We start from the raw sequence: 15,217 nt of genomic DNA on the forward strand, positions 1-15,217 counted from the left end.
AGAATGAAGGTGGGGGTCTAGGGCAGCACCCCACAATCAAACATTAACACTGCAGCAAAAACATATGAATACTCACACTAAGTGGGATAAATAAAGACTACAAATACTACTATGGTTTATTTATAGAGTAATACATTGATAAATGAAATAATGGGATAATTATAGACCAGGAATGTGATTCTCAAGTCGATTGACAGACAGTGTTTTTAATTAAAGGCTTCTTCAAGTGCATCATTGTCAATGTTCAGCATTTCTTCGATGTCAGCTTCCTGTAACTCCATTAGTACACAGTCAAGATTTTCGTTTTTTGCCCTATCCAGTGTTTTCCTATTTTTCATTAGTTTTTGGTCATCACTGCCACTATAATACTTCAGTAACTTGTCTTTCTGTTTCTTTAAATCATAAACAGTGGTAGTTCCAGTACCATATTCTTCAGTAAGACGCTGCACTGACACACCACGATCAAGCTTCTGCAGTAACTCTACTTTCTGCATTATTGATAACGTCGAATGCTTCCTTTTCTTTTTCTCAGTTACCCATAGGGATATCTGCAGCTCTTTTTGACATTTTCACAGTGTAATTAAACAGTCACAAAATAAAAAGCAAAAACAAAATATCAGTGAACAGCAGATGGAAGTGTGAACACTACAAGTGCTGAGACACAACTGGCAGCATTGGAGTTATGTAGAGATGACTGATGCTCCACACTCCACGAAAAAACTTCGGTTTTCAGAACTTTTCGAATTTCAGAATTTCAGATAAAGGAATGTGGACTTGCACAGTGGACCCTCAGTTAATGATATTAATCCATTCCAGAGAGCTTGTCCTTAACCGATTTTATCGCTATCCGATTTAATTTTTCCTATAAGAAATAATGGAAATCCAATTAATCCGTTCCTGCTGTCAGGAGACATGAGAGAATAGTACTTCAGTATGATGCTATTGTCAACTCTGCGGCTTATTTATCTATCACAGTTCATCTAATATGACATAATAAACAATATTAATAACATAGAGATATCATATATACTCTAGAATGAATAAAATATATTATAATGTATGTGAGGAGTAAGTGGTGGTGGTGGTGGTGTTGGGTTTATAAAGGCCACTGAGAGAAGCTGTACATATTAGTGGTGGAAGTGGCTTCTGCCACCACCACTATCCACACACAAACAATATATGTACGTAATTTATAAATAAGAAATATTTACATTTCAATTTATAAATAAGAAATATTTACATTTTAATTTATAAATAAGTAAGTTTTTTCAGGTATACACAAATACAGTTACGTACATAGATTATCATACATAGCAGCATGTGTGTAAAGTACCTTAGATAGCCCAAAAAAGTCAGAGTGATTTATTTCCATTGGGGTCCTTTTATATTTACACTTATATTTACTTTTATACTTACACTTTTATATTTACACTTACCGTGGAGGAGATGTTTGTTTAATTAGTTAGACGGAGGAGATGCTAGCAGAGGTTTAGGGTGGTGGAAGATAGCAGCAAGCCGGTGTATGAATGTTCATCAGCCCTATACACATCCAACAACATTTGAGAGTTACTTTCGTGTCGTTTTTCTGTTGCTTACTCGCTTAACTTACTTGCTACACTGTTAATTCTACACTATATCGCTGGCTGGCACTATAGCCTTTATCGATACCTGCTGCTTTAGTATTGTACATATTGTAGAATCACTGATTCACTGCAGAAGGCACATTCTCCCCTCTCTCTTCCTCCTCCACTTTGGTACTTTGCTGCAAGTTTTTTCTTGAATTTTATTGTGTTTCTTTCCTTCTTTATCACAGAGCTGGCACTAGAAACTTTCTTTGGGCCCATGGTGACTTATTTAGCAGTTACAAGCACTAAAAACAATGGAATAATACAAAATATATCGCACGTATGCGCGGGATCGTCCTCCCTGGCTTGTAAACACTGGCACACTGTCTGTACGTGGGCTCAGGCCGCATGGACACGTTCGGGATGAACGACCTTAACCGAGTTTTTCATTGTTAGCCGAGCCAATATTTTGACGCAAAAACGCATCGGTATCTGATTTTATAGCTATCCGATAGCATCGTTAGCTGAGGGTCCGCTGTATACATATTTATGTATGTCTTAACTCCTTGCCATGCCTCTCAACTTGGTACTTGACAAAAGTACTTCCCCCTTATTGTATTTGCTTTTAAAACTGCATATTGAGTGGCCTCTGCCACATTTTCATCAAAGTTGTTCCACTTCATGACATGACCACCCTGAGACCAGAGAATTGTTTCCTGATATCCCTGTTGCTCATCTATCTTTAACTTCTATGTGTGTCTCCTGATACCTGTTTTTTTGCTTCTCAAACAGCCTATCTACCATATCCAATTTCTCTGAGTATTTTGTATGTTTTGTCTACCCTGGTTCTTCTGCCCTTCAGTGTCATTAGCTTCAATTTCATTAGCCTTTTCTCATAGCTGATACCCCTTTGTTCTGGAGCTAGTTTCATTGCATACCTCTGCACTTTTTCCACTTTCATAACATGCTTTTTCAGATTAGGTTCTGCATTGGTGCTTTATAAGCCAAGTTGGGCCTGACATATAAAAGTCTAGATGAGCATTAGCTGCAGAATGTGTTTGTATGCATGCAAGTGAGAGAGCATATACACATGCACTTGTGTGCATCATAGTAAACATCAACTGAAAGAGAATGAGAAAGGTAAGAGGAGACAAAGGGAGAGAGGAGAGAAAGAAAAGTAGTTGTTGCTCCTAGGACTTTAACAAGTTAATATCATGTGCACAGGACCTAAATATGACTTGGAGGGACATTGGCTTTTGATATTTTTCTGTGTTTGACTCTCAAAATCGTAATAACATGAATGTGAGCAACTCGTGGAACAGACAGCTCTCAAAAGCATGGCAAGCCAGTTCTAAAACTAGTAGGCTAGCACTCTAATCCATATATCGTGCCCTCCTAATAAGATTTGTCCAATTAAGAGTATATTTCTACACCAAGACAATGAGCATGGGTTCACTGTGACCATAAATGGTGTAAGATTCATCTATAAAATCTCACTTTGTGGTCACAGTGGTGCATATGTTATCCTTCCTAGTGTACAGAAATGCTACATACCTAATTGGACACATCATATTAGGCCAGCATGGTGCAGTGGTTAGAACACTGGGCTGTTAATTTTAGAATTGGCATGCTGTAGATCTGAATCCAGTTTATTCTGTGACTTGACTGTGATATACTAGGACTTATGTTTTAATTGTGTGTTATAATGGCATTAAAGGGTAGGATTTTAATTCTCTCTTTATGTATTTTACTATATTACTATATTTTTCTTTATAAGGAGTTTGATGAGGTGGAACGTGATTATTTCTTCAGCACTACATTGCCAGCAATGATACGCCTTGCCCTAAATCTTCCCAAGCTTGTCACACAGGCCCCGCCACTTCTCATTTGCCGAGCCACACACTCCATCACGTTATCCCAGTTGCAGGTGTGTATACTAAAGTTTGCTGTAGTCATATTTAATTTTTTTAAATTTTTCTGTCCAGATGCAGTAAATGTTATACAGGAGGGCCCTGTTTGTACAGACTGTAAGCAAAAATCACCAGTGGGTGGGTGGAAAAGAGCAGTTTTTTCATTATTGAATGCATCTATAATGCCTGGTAGCATGTGTATACTATCATATATTAAATGCTCAATGCAGCTAGGCATAAAGAAACAGATGAAAAGTAAAATATACACAGCACATATAAGGTAGTAGGTTGGTAGACAGCAACCACCCAGGGAAGTACTACCGTCCTGCCAGATGACTGTGAAACAAAAACCTGTAATTGTTTTGCATGATGGTAGGATTGCTGGTTTCTTTTTCTGTCTCATAAACACGCTAAGATAACAGGGATATCTTGCTACTCCTACTTACACTTTGGTCACACTTCACAGACACGCACATGCATATATATATATACATACATCTAGGTTTTTCTCCTTTTTCTAAATAGCTCTTGTTCTTTTTTATTTCTTCTATTGTCCATGGGGAAGTGGAAAAGAATCTTTCCTCCGTAAGCCATGCGTGTCGTATGAGGCGACTAAAATGCCGGGAGCAATGGGCTAGTAACCCCTTCTCCTGTATACAATTACTAAAAAAGAGAAGAAGAAAAACTTTATAAAACTGGGTTGCTTAAATGTGCGTGGATGTAGTGCGGATGACAAGAAACAGATGATTGCTGATGTTATGAATGAAAAGAAGTTGGATGTCCTGGCCCTAAGCGAAACAAAGCTGAAGGGGGTAGGAGAGTTTCAGTGGGGGGAAATAAATGGGATTAAATCTGGAGTATCTGAGAGAGTTAGAGCAAAGGAAGGGGTAGCAGTAATGTTAAATGATCAGTTATGGAAGGAGAAAAGAGAATATGAATGTGTAAATTCAAGAATTATGTGGATTAAAGTAAAGGTTGGATGTGAGAAGTGGGTCATAATAAGCGTGTATGCACCTGGAGAAGAGAGGAATGCAGAGGAGAGAGAGAGATTTTGGGAGATGTTAAGTGAATGTATAGGAGCCTTTGAACCAAGTGAGAGAGTAATTGTGGTAGGGGACTTGAATGCTAAAGTAGGAGAAACTTTTAGAGAGGGTGTGGTAGGTAAGTTTGGGGTGCCAGGTGTAAATGATAATGGGAGCCCTTTGATTGAACTTTGTATAGAAAGGGGTTTAGTTATAGGTAATACATATTTTAAGAAAAAGAGGATAAATAAGTATACACGATATGATGTAGGGCGAAATGACAGTAGTTTGTTGGATTATGTATTGGTAGATAAAAGACTGTTGAGTAGACTTCAGGATGTACATGTTTATAGAGGGGCCACAGATATATCAGATCACTTTCTAGTTGTAGCTACACTGAGAGTAAAAGGTAGATGGGATACAAGGAGAATAGAAGCATCAGGGAAGAGAGAGGTGAAGGTTTATAAACTAAAAGAGGAGGCAGTTAGGGTAAGATATAAACAGCTATTGGAGGATAGATGGGCTAATGAGAGCATAGGCAATGGGGTCGAAGAGGTATGGGGTAGGTTTAAAAATGTAGTGTTAGAGTGTTCAGCAGAAGTTTGTGGTTACAGGAAAGTGGGTGCAGGAGGGAAGAGGAGCGATTGGTGGAATGATGATGTAAAGAGAGTAGTAAGGGAGAAAAAGTTAGCATATGAGAAGTTTTTACAAAGTAGAAGTGATGCAAGGAGGGAAGAGTATATGGAGAAAAAGAGAGAAGTTAAGAGAGTGGTGAAGCAATGTAAAAAGAGAGCAAATGAGAGAGTGGGTGAGATGTTATCAACAAATTTTGTTGAAAATAAGAAAAAGTTTTGGAGTGAGATTAACAAGTTAAGAAAGCCTAGAGAACAAATGGATTTGTCAGTTAAAAATAGGAGAGGAGAGTTATTAAATGGAGAGTTAGAGGTATTGGGAAGATGGAAGGAATATTTTGAGGAATTGTTAAATGTTGATGAAGATAGGGAAGCTGTGATTTCGTGTATAGGGCAAGGAGGAAAAACATCTTGTAGGAGTGAGGAAGAGCCAGTTGTGAGTGTGGGGGAAGTTCGTGAGGCAGTAGGTAAAATGAAAGGGGGTAAGGCAGCCGGGATTGATGGGATAAAGATAGAAATGTTAAAAGCAGGTGGGGATATAGTTTTGGAGTGGTTGGTGCAATTATTTAATAAATGTATGGAAGAGGGTAAGGTACCTAGGGATTGGCAGAGAGCATGCATAGTTCCTTTGTATAAAGGCAAAGGGGATAAAAGAGAGTGCAAAAATTATAGGGGGATAAGTCTGTTGAGTGTACCTGGTAAAGTGTATGGTAGAGTTATAATTGAAAGAATTAAGAGTAAGACGGAGAATAGGATAGCAGATGAACAAGGAGGCTTTAGGAAAGGTAGGGGGTGTGTGGACCAGGTGTTTACAGTGAAACATATAAGTGAACAGTATTTAGATAAGGCTAAAGAGGTCTTTGTGGCATTTATGGATTTGGAAAAGGCGTATGACAGGGTGGATAGGGGGGCAATGTGGCAGATGTTGCAAGTGTATGGTGTAGGAGGTAGGTTACTGAAAGCAGTGAAGAGTTTTTACGAGGATAGTGAGGCTCAAGTTAGAGTATGTAGGAAAGAGGGAAATTTTTTCCCAGTAAAAGTAGGCCTTAGACAAGGATGTGTGATGTCACCGTGGTTGTTTAATATATTTATAGATGGGGTTGTAAGAGAAGTAAATGCGAGGGTCTTGGCAAGAGGCGTGGAGTTAAAAGATAAAGAATCACACACAAAGTGGGAGTTGTCACAGCTGCTCTTTGCTGATGACACTGTGCTCTTGGGAGATTCTGAAGAGAAGTTGCAGAGATTGGTGGATGAATAACATACAATACTTTAAAATGTGGTGCTGTTCACCCTTCCCTTGCACAACTGTTTTATGAAAACAGTGGAAAAGTGGTAAAAGCATTGAACATAATGAACAATGGCTCATTTGAAAGCCAACAAAAATGTGGAATGCCAAAACAGAAGGTTTTTTAAGGCTTACTTTCTTAAAATTAAAACATAGTTTTGTCTAATAAAGCATGACACCATACATTATATACATTTCAATACTATCAAGCATTTGCTGGTCCTAGAGTGTTCAAGTGGACTAAATAGAAATGATGATTTAGAAAACTTTTTAAATTAAGATGATGTATAGTTTTTACTATAGAAAATCCACTGCTGTAAATGCTAAACATCGATAACCTGTTGAAGAGCTAGTTATTTTCTGGTCTCCATGGAATGAATAAAAATTTCACAATTCTTTAAACCTTCCTTCACATGTGGAGCAAGAGCTTGTTTTTCTTTGCCGTCATGGTCATCATCACTGCTGTAGCTGTGGATACTGGAACTCAGATAAAAAGAATAATATGTTTAAATTACGTGGAGTAGAACTTAGAAGGGGGTTTTCCCTTTTAAAATAAATTCTGAGTGTATTAAACAGTCTTCTCACTTAACGATGTACTCATTGAACAACCACTCGGACTTACGACCAGCTCTCTGACCAGTATGCATACTTAAGTAATGTATATTAGAGCTGATTTCCTCTATTTTATTACAATATACAGTACACTACTGTATAAACATTTAAAAATATACTAAAAATGTTATAAATGGTGCAAAGGTGACATTAAAACAATAAATTTGGTTGACACAATCCCACTACCAGTATAGTATGCTCCTCGCTTAACCCTTTCACGGTCCAGAGACCAAATCTCAGAGTGACAGCCAGGGTCCAATAATTTTCGAAAAAAAAAATTCTTATAGATATTACAGATATTTGACTTGTCAGTGGATGGGTTTATGTAGGATTAGGTTCACCATATACTGTAATTGATGAAGGAAAAAAGGCGAGTGGTGCGTTGAGGTATGCGTGGAGACAAAAAACGTTATCTATGGAGGCAAAGAAGGGAATGTATGAAAGTATAATGGTACCAACACTCTTACATGGGAGTGAAGCTTGGGTTGTAAATGCTGCAGCAAGGAGGCAGCTGGAGGCAGTGGAGATGTTGTGTCTAAGGGCAATGTGTGGTGTAAATATTATGTAGAGAATTCATAGTGTGGAAATTAAAAGGAGGTGTGGATTACTAAAAGTATTAGTCAGGGGGCTGAAGAGGGGTTGTTGAGGTGGTTTGGTCATTTAGAATGGATCAAAGTAGAATGATTTGGAGAGCGTATAAATCTGTAGGGGAAGGAAGGAGGGGTAGGGGTCATCCTCAAAAAGGTTGGAGGAAGGGGGTAAAGGAAGTTTTGTGGGTAAGGGCTTGGACTTCCAGCAAGTGTGTGTGAGCTTGTTAGATAGGAGTGAATGGAGACGAATGGTTTTTGGGACCTGACGAGCTGCTGGAGTGTGAGCAGGGTAATATGTAGTGAAGGGATTTAGGGACACCGGTTAGCCGGACTTGAATCCTGGAAATGGAAAGTACAATGCCTGCACTTTAAAGGAGGGCTTGGGATATTGACAGTTTGGAGGGCCTTCTAAACTGTAATATCTGAGCGCTTCTGCAAAGACAATGATTATGTATGGTGAGGTGAAAGTGTTGAATAATGATGAAAGTATTTTCTTTTTGGGGATTTTTCTTCTTTTTGGGTCACCCTGCCTTGGTGGGAGATAGCCGACTTGTTGAAAAAAAAAATAAAACAAAACAAAAAAAAATTTCTGATCGGTACTTTCCTAGATATAGATGCGTGAAGTTGACCCTCAGTGATTGGGTGGCGGCAATATCAGCGACCTTCGTAAAGTCGCATTTTTGTTTTATTTTACTTTTTGTTACTTTTTTCTTTTCTGTTTTTTTTTTCCAGTAACGTTTGTGGCCTGTTAGACTGATATAATGCATATTGTATATATATATACACTCGTTGTATTCAACACAATAACTGCACTAATATTTTCATCATTATATTATTAACCCTTTGAGGGTCGACAGGCCCTCTCCGAAACTCGTTCTCAGGGTCGGCCAAATTTAAAAAAAAAAAAATTATTTTCTCTTATGAAAAGATAGAGAATCTTTTCCCGATCATAAAGACACCAAAAGTTTGAAATTTGATAGAAAACTTATGAAATTATGCTCTCGCAAAGTTAGCGGTCTCGGCGATGTTTACGCATCGGCGATTTTGCCCACTTTGAGCCCCATTTTCGGCCAATTTCGCTGTACTAGTCGACAAAAAACATGAATATTTCGCTAGAACTCCATTTTTTCTATCGAATGGGTGCAAGAAACCACCCATTTATGAAATTCAACTATCCAGTACAGTGGTCAGAATTTAGCAATTTTGCCAATTTCACACAAATTTCAAAAGATGCCAATTTCCGAATAGGGTCCAGAATAAACAAGAAAGACATTCCTGGCACTAAAATGACATTTCCTCTAGTCATTAGTCACATCTCAAGGCCCCTCTTATATTCTTTTGCTTTCCATTTTGAATTTTTATTCTCACAAAAAATATAAGATTTACTGTTATGCAGACTACTGCATTAGTGTAAAAAATGGTATAAATATTATTGGTGCACTTGTGAAAGAATATTAGACTCACCAGTTGACGTGTATTGCACGATTTGTTTACTTTTGAAGTTTGGTAAAAATCGAACATTTCTGCTACTTTGAGCTCAATTTCAAGGCACCTTTCATTGTAAAACCAGCCAAAATCATCTCAATTTCTGTAATATGTCTTCCATTCTATAAAATGAGACCAAGAAAACTAGAATACAACAATAAATACCATACGAAAATACACTGCAAAGTCGCTGATTTATTCCAAAAAAATGGTCAAAGTTTTTTTTTTCTCATTATGCACTGTGTGCTGCAGGATTTTTTTTAGACTGTGCACACTGACCACATAGACCCATTCTTTCATATGAAGGCCTACCAGCTTTCTCCCACTAGATTTGAGGCCGCTAGAATTTATGCGTACTAGTACGTCAAAAACCCCTACGTGTAAGACGTACTAGTACGACGAAAACCCTCAAAGGGTTAATGGTAATGGTTTACAACAAACAAACATGCAAAAATGTTGTATATTAGTAATGTTCTATTATATACTTATACAGTGGAACCTCTACTTACGAGTGCATCCACGTGCGAGATTTTCCAGATACGAGCAGCTGCTTAGTCAATTTTTTGCTTCCAGACACGAGCAAAATTTCCAGATGCGAGCGGGCCTCAAGGGAGGTTAATTGACACTGATGAGGGGGCTCTTACTCTTGATATAGGGAATTGGATCTCAGTTGTTTGTTGGACTATCTTATTGAAACTTGGGTAATGTATGATGAGAAGATGCTTCTTAACATGCACCAAAAATGAAAGAAATCAGACCATAAATATTGGAGTTCATTTCTCAGCCATTAGCCTCCCCTTAGCGGTATATTTTCGTATTTTTTTATGGTTGTATTCTCGTTTTATTTGGTCTCATGCGATAGAATGGAAGATATACTACAAAAATAAATATGATTTAATTGGTTTCATGATGAAAAGTACCTTGAAATTGAGCTCAAAATAGCAGAAATGTTCGATTCTTTGGCGACATCAGTGGTAGACATCATGAGGTAGCAGTGGCAGACATGAAGCAACAGTGGCAGACATCATGAGGTAGCAGTGGCAGACAACATGAAGCAGTAGTGGCAGACAACATGAAGCAGCAGTGGCAGACAACATGAAGCAGCAGTGGCAGACAGCATGAGGTAGCAGTGGCAGACATCATGAGGTAGCAGTGGCAGACAACATGAAGCAGCAGTGGCAGACATCATGAGGTAGCAATGGCAGACAACATGAAGCAGCAGTGGCAGACATCATGAGGTAGCAGTGGCAGACAACATGAAGCAGCAGTGGCAGACATCATGAGGTAGCAATGGCAGACAACATGAAGCAGCAGTGGCAGACATCATGAGGTAGCAGTGGCAGACAACATGAAGCTGCAGTGGCAGACATCATGAGGTAGCAATGGCAGACAACATGAAGCAGCAGTGGCAGACATCATGAGGTAGCAGTGGCAGACAACATGAAGCAGCAGTGGCAGACAGCATGAGGTAGCAGTGGCAGACAACATGAAGCAGCAGTGACAGACAACATGAAGCAGCAGTGACAGACAACATGAGGTAGCAGTGGCAGACAACATGAAGCAGCAGTGGCAGACAACATGAAGCAACAGTGACAGACAACATGAAGCAGCAGTGACAGACAACATAAAGCAGCAGTGGCAGATAACATGAAGCAGCAGTGACAGACAACATGAAGCAGCAGTGGCAGACATCATGAGGTAGCAGTGGCAGACAACATGAAGCAGCAGTGGCAAAGTGTAGCAATTACGTGTAGCATTAAGAGTGTATCATTAAGTGTAGCATTAAGAGTGTAGCAATTAAGTGTAGCATTAAGAGTGTAGCAATTAAGTGAAGCATTAAGGGTGTAGCACTTATAAGTCACTCTGTCTGACTTTTTTGGGTTATCCTAGGTTCTCTACACATGTAGTCAGGAGCAGGAATGGCTGCTGTGGTGGCCCTATGAACCCCAACAACAATGGCTGCTGTCACCACCACTAGCACATACCTAATGACATGTATTTTATTCATTCTAGTGTATATATCATGTTTCTATGTTATTAATATTGTTTATTATGTCATTTTACATGAATTGTGATAGATAAATAAGCTGTAGAGTTGATATTAGGGAAATTATTAGTGTTTTCTCGTGCCTGGAATTCCACTGGAATGAATTAATTCCATTTCAGTTAATTTAAACAAGGAAAATTGACTGCAAATGAGCAAATCCAGTTGCGAGCAAGGCCAGGGAACGGATTAAACTCGTAAGTAGAGGTTCCACTGTATATGTACAGTCACTGGACATGTTCCTAGAACTGCTACAGTCTGTGAAAGTCTTTGAAACAAGGTGTCATGCACAGAGGTGTCTTACTCATCTGTGGACCAGTATGATTTTGTTATTATGCTTATATACATGAGGCATCAGCATTGTTGTTGCAAAAAACAAATACATTTCAGCCACAGTTATCTTCTTCCACATGTGGATGACAATGCACTTTGTCCTGGACCTGCTGAGTTAGCAGCTTGGGTCCCAGTCTGGGCTGGTGCAGCATGCTGCACTTTCAAATGCTGCATGCTCGTGGCACCACAACCACCTACTGATGCATATGGTCTATCCATCCCAATTGTAGCCACATCATTGTCACTTTCACTATCTATTCCAGGTGTAGGGCCATGGGATGTACTTTGTCCCCTTGGAATTGCATATGGTATAGGGTACCATATGGTTCATTGTACTATATGGTTCAGATATTGTGCAGGGACTCCACTGGAAATAAGTCAGTCTGACTTTTTTGGGTTATCCTAGGATCTTTACACATATACTGCTGTGTATGATAATCTGTGTAACTGTGTATGCCTGAATAATCTTACCCGAGCACCTGTGGTGTCATAAGTTTATTCAGGTATACACAAATACAGTTACATAGATTATCATGCATAGCAGCATATGTGTAGATTACCTAGGATAACCCAAAAAAGTCAGAGTGACTTATTTCCATTAGGGTCCCTGTACCATATGGTACAAAGTACCATGTGGTACAATATACCATGTGGTACAATATACCATATGGTACAATGTATATGGTACAATGTAGCATATGGTACCATTGTATCATATGGTACCATTGTACCATGTGGTACAATGTACCATATGGTTCAGAACCATAGAATTCCTCTTCAGATCCACTTCCGTCAGTGTTAGAACTATAACTTGGGAAGAGGAGAGTCCCAGTTCACTGGGGAGTGAGAGCTTCCTTGTTGCAAGGCATGATGAACAAAGCGTACTGAGATGGCATTCCCACAGTGCAATACAGGTGCCCTGATTTTTGTTTACTGCTCACACTGACCATGCCGACCCATTCTCATAGATGTAGGCCTACCAGCCTTCTCACGCTAAATTTAAAGCCTCTAGAATTTTTTGCATAGATTTATTACTTGGACCCTGGCTTCAAAGCCGTAGATCTACGGGACCGACTCTGAAAGGGTTAATGACCAGTTCGTTTACCGACCTACTCTAAGGAACGGAACTCCATCGTTATGTGAGGAGAGACTCTAATTAGATACAGTATAATGGATTGCAACATTTATTTTTTCAGATTGCATCACTTCTTGCCAATGCTTTTTTCTGTACTTTTCCACGAAGAAATGCCAAGGGAAGTGACACTGAGTATTCTAACTATCCTGACATTAATTTTAACAGGTGAGTACTTTGTTTAATAACATTTGTAGGAGGGGCCAGGTTAGAGTTAAATCAGACATATGTAGATATTTTTCTGCTTGTATTCTGTAAGTCATCAAAAAACAGTAATGTGTGAAATATTTATACTGAACATCTGATAAGTAAGTTTAGCTTTTATTTTAAACCTTTTGGTTACTTTCCTGTCAAATTATTTGAACTGATGCATTGAAAGGGCAAACTCAGCATTGTAACTTTGGTAAAAAAAATTCTTAAAACACTAGTCATAGATATTAATAAATATATGCAGTCAACTTTTGATGTAATGGACTAGTGAGGGGGGACTGTCTGAGTGTTCGGTAAATTAGAATGTTTAAATAAAAAGAAGAACTTGCTCAGATGTGTACTTAATATATCTCTGTACACTCTATTTACAGTTACATTATAATAAACATGAAAAATAAAGGAGTTAAAAGTATAGGACAATGTACTAAGTGGATATTGTCCACTTAGTACGCTTAGTACTTTTTGGTAGCGAGGTTCATTATATCGAGGGTTTACTGTGTGTGTGTCTGTGTGTCTGTGCATGTACGTACGTACATGTCTGTGCATATCCGTAGGCATGTGTGTGTGCATGTTATGTGTGCATGCGTGTGCGTGCATGTGTGTACGTGTGTGTGTGTGTACTCACCTACCTATTTGTACTCACTTATTTGTGGTTGAAGGGGTCAAGACATAATCCTGGCCTCTCCTCTTCATTGATTACTACTAGGTCCTCTCTCTCCCTGCTCCATGAGCTTTATCATACCTCATCTTAAAACTGTGTATGGTTTCTGCCTCCACTACATCACTTGCCAGACTCTTCCACTTCCTGACAACTCTATGACTAAAGAAATGCAGCTTCTCCTCACTTAACGATGTACTCGTTTACCGATGACTCGGGCTTACGACAGGCTCTCTGACCAGTTGGCATACCTAAATATAGTATATATTAGAGCTGATTTCCTCTATTCTGCTTATTACATTATACAGTACACTACTGTATAAACATTTAAAATTATGCTAAAAATGTTACAAATGGTGCAAGGGTGACATTAAAGCAATATCAGAGATGGTTAACATAAACCCACTATACTATTATAGTATGCTCCTCGTTTTGCAATGAATTCACTTACTGACACGGTATTAGTAACAGAACTCCGTTGTTAAGTGAGGAGAGGGTGGACTTCCTAACATCTCTTTGACTCATCTGAGTCTTCAACTTCTAAATGTGACCCCTTGTTTCCATGTCCCATCTCTAGAAAATCCTGTCTCTGTCCACCTGTCAATTCCTCACAGTGTTTTGTGTGTCATTATCACGTTTCCCCTAACCCTCCTGCCCTCCATTGTCGTCAGGCCGATTTCCCTGAACCTTTCTTCGTAGGACATTCCCCTGAGCTCCGGAACTAGCCTTGTTGCACACCTTTGTACTTTCTCTAATTTCTTGACGTGCTTGACCAGGTGTGGGTTCCAGACTGGTGCTGCATACTCCAGTATGGGCCTAACATGCACAGTGTACAGAGTCTTGAATGATCCTTTACTGAGGTATTGGAACGCTATTCTCAGGTTTGCCAGGCGCCCATATGCTGCAGCAGTTGTCTGGTTGACATGCTCCTCAGGAGATGTGCTTGGTATTATACTCGCCCCAAGATCCTTTTCCTTGAGTGAGGTTTGCAGTCTTTGGCCACCTAGCCTTTACTCTGTCTGTGGTCTTCTTTACCCTTCCCCAATTTTCATGACTTTGCATTTGGCAGGGATAAATTCGAGGAGCCAGTTGCTGGACCAAGCTAACAGCCTGACCAGGTCTCTTTGTAGTCCTGCTTGGTCTTCATCTGATTTAATTCTCCTCATTAACTTCACATCATCTGCAAACAGGGACACTTTTGAGTTTGTTTCTTCCATCATGTCATTCACATATACCACAAGTAGCACAGGTCCTAGGACTGATCCCTGTGGAACCCCGCTTGTCACAAGCGCCCACCGTGATACCTCGTCACATACCATGACTCACTGTTGCCTCCCTGTCAGGTATTCTCTGATCCATTGCAGTGCCCTTCTTGTTGTACGTGCCTGATCCTCTAACTTTTGCACTAATCTCTTGTGAGGAACTGTGTCGAAGGCCTTCTTTCATTCCGAGAAAACGAAATCTACCGACCCGTCTCTCTCGTGTCTTACTTCCGTTACTTTGTCATAAAACTCCAGTAGGTTTGTGACACAGGATTTGCCTTCATGAATCCGTGCTGGTTGTCATTTATAAGCTTGTTCTATTCTAGGTGCTCCACCACTCTCCTCCTAATAATCTTCTCCATGGCTTTGCATGCTATACACGTCAGTCACACTGGTCTGTAGTTTATTGCCTCGTTTCTGTCTCCTTTCTTAAAAATGGGAACAACATTTGCCGTCTTCCATACCACAGGTAGTTGT

The 15,217-nt window shown here is 39.4% G+C and overlaps 1 protein-coding gene across 4 annotated transcripts in view; it reads left to right on the forward strand.

Annotated features, from left to right (window-relative positions):
• Window positions 1–15,217, forward strand: part of LOC128698583 (poly(ADP-ribose) glycohydrolase) — a 75,394-nt gene that overhangs the window by 16,693 nt on the left and 43,484 nt on the right. For all 4 annotated transcript variants that reach the window (XM_070084933.1, XM_070084932.1, XM_070084934.1 and 1 more), the window contains exons 6-7: window positions 3,343–3,492; window positions 12,675–12,778. In XM_070084933.1, coding sequence (XP_069941034.1) covers window positions 3,343–3,492; window positions 12,675–12,778 — 254 coding nt within the window. The remainder of the gene's footprint in view (window positions 1–3,342; window positions 3,493–12,674; window positions 12,779–15,217) is intronic.

Source organism: Cherax quadricarinatus, chromosome 14, assembly GCF_038502225.1.
Source record: "Cherax quadricarinatus isolate ZL_2023a chromosome 14, ASM3850222v1, whole genome shotgun sequence".
Taxonomy (NCBI): Eukaryota; Metazoa; Arthropoda; class Malacostraca; order Decapoda; family Parastacidae; genus Cherax; species Cherax quadricarinatus.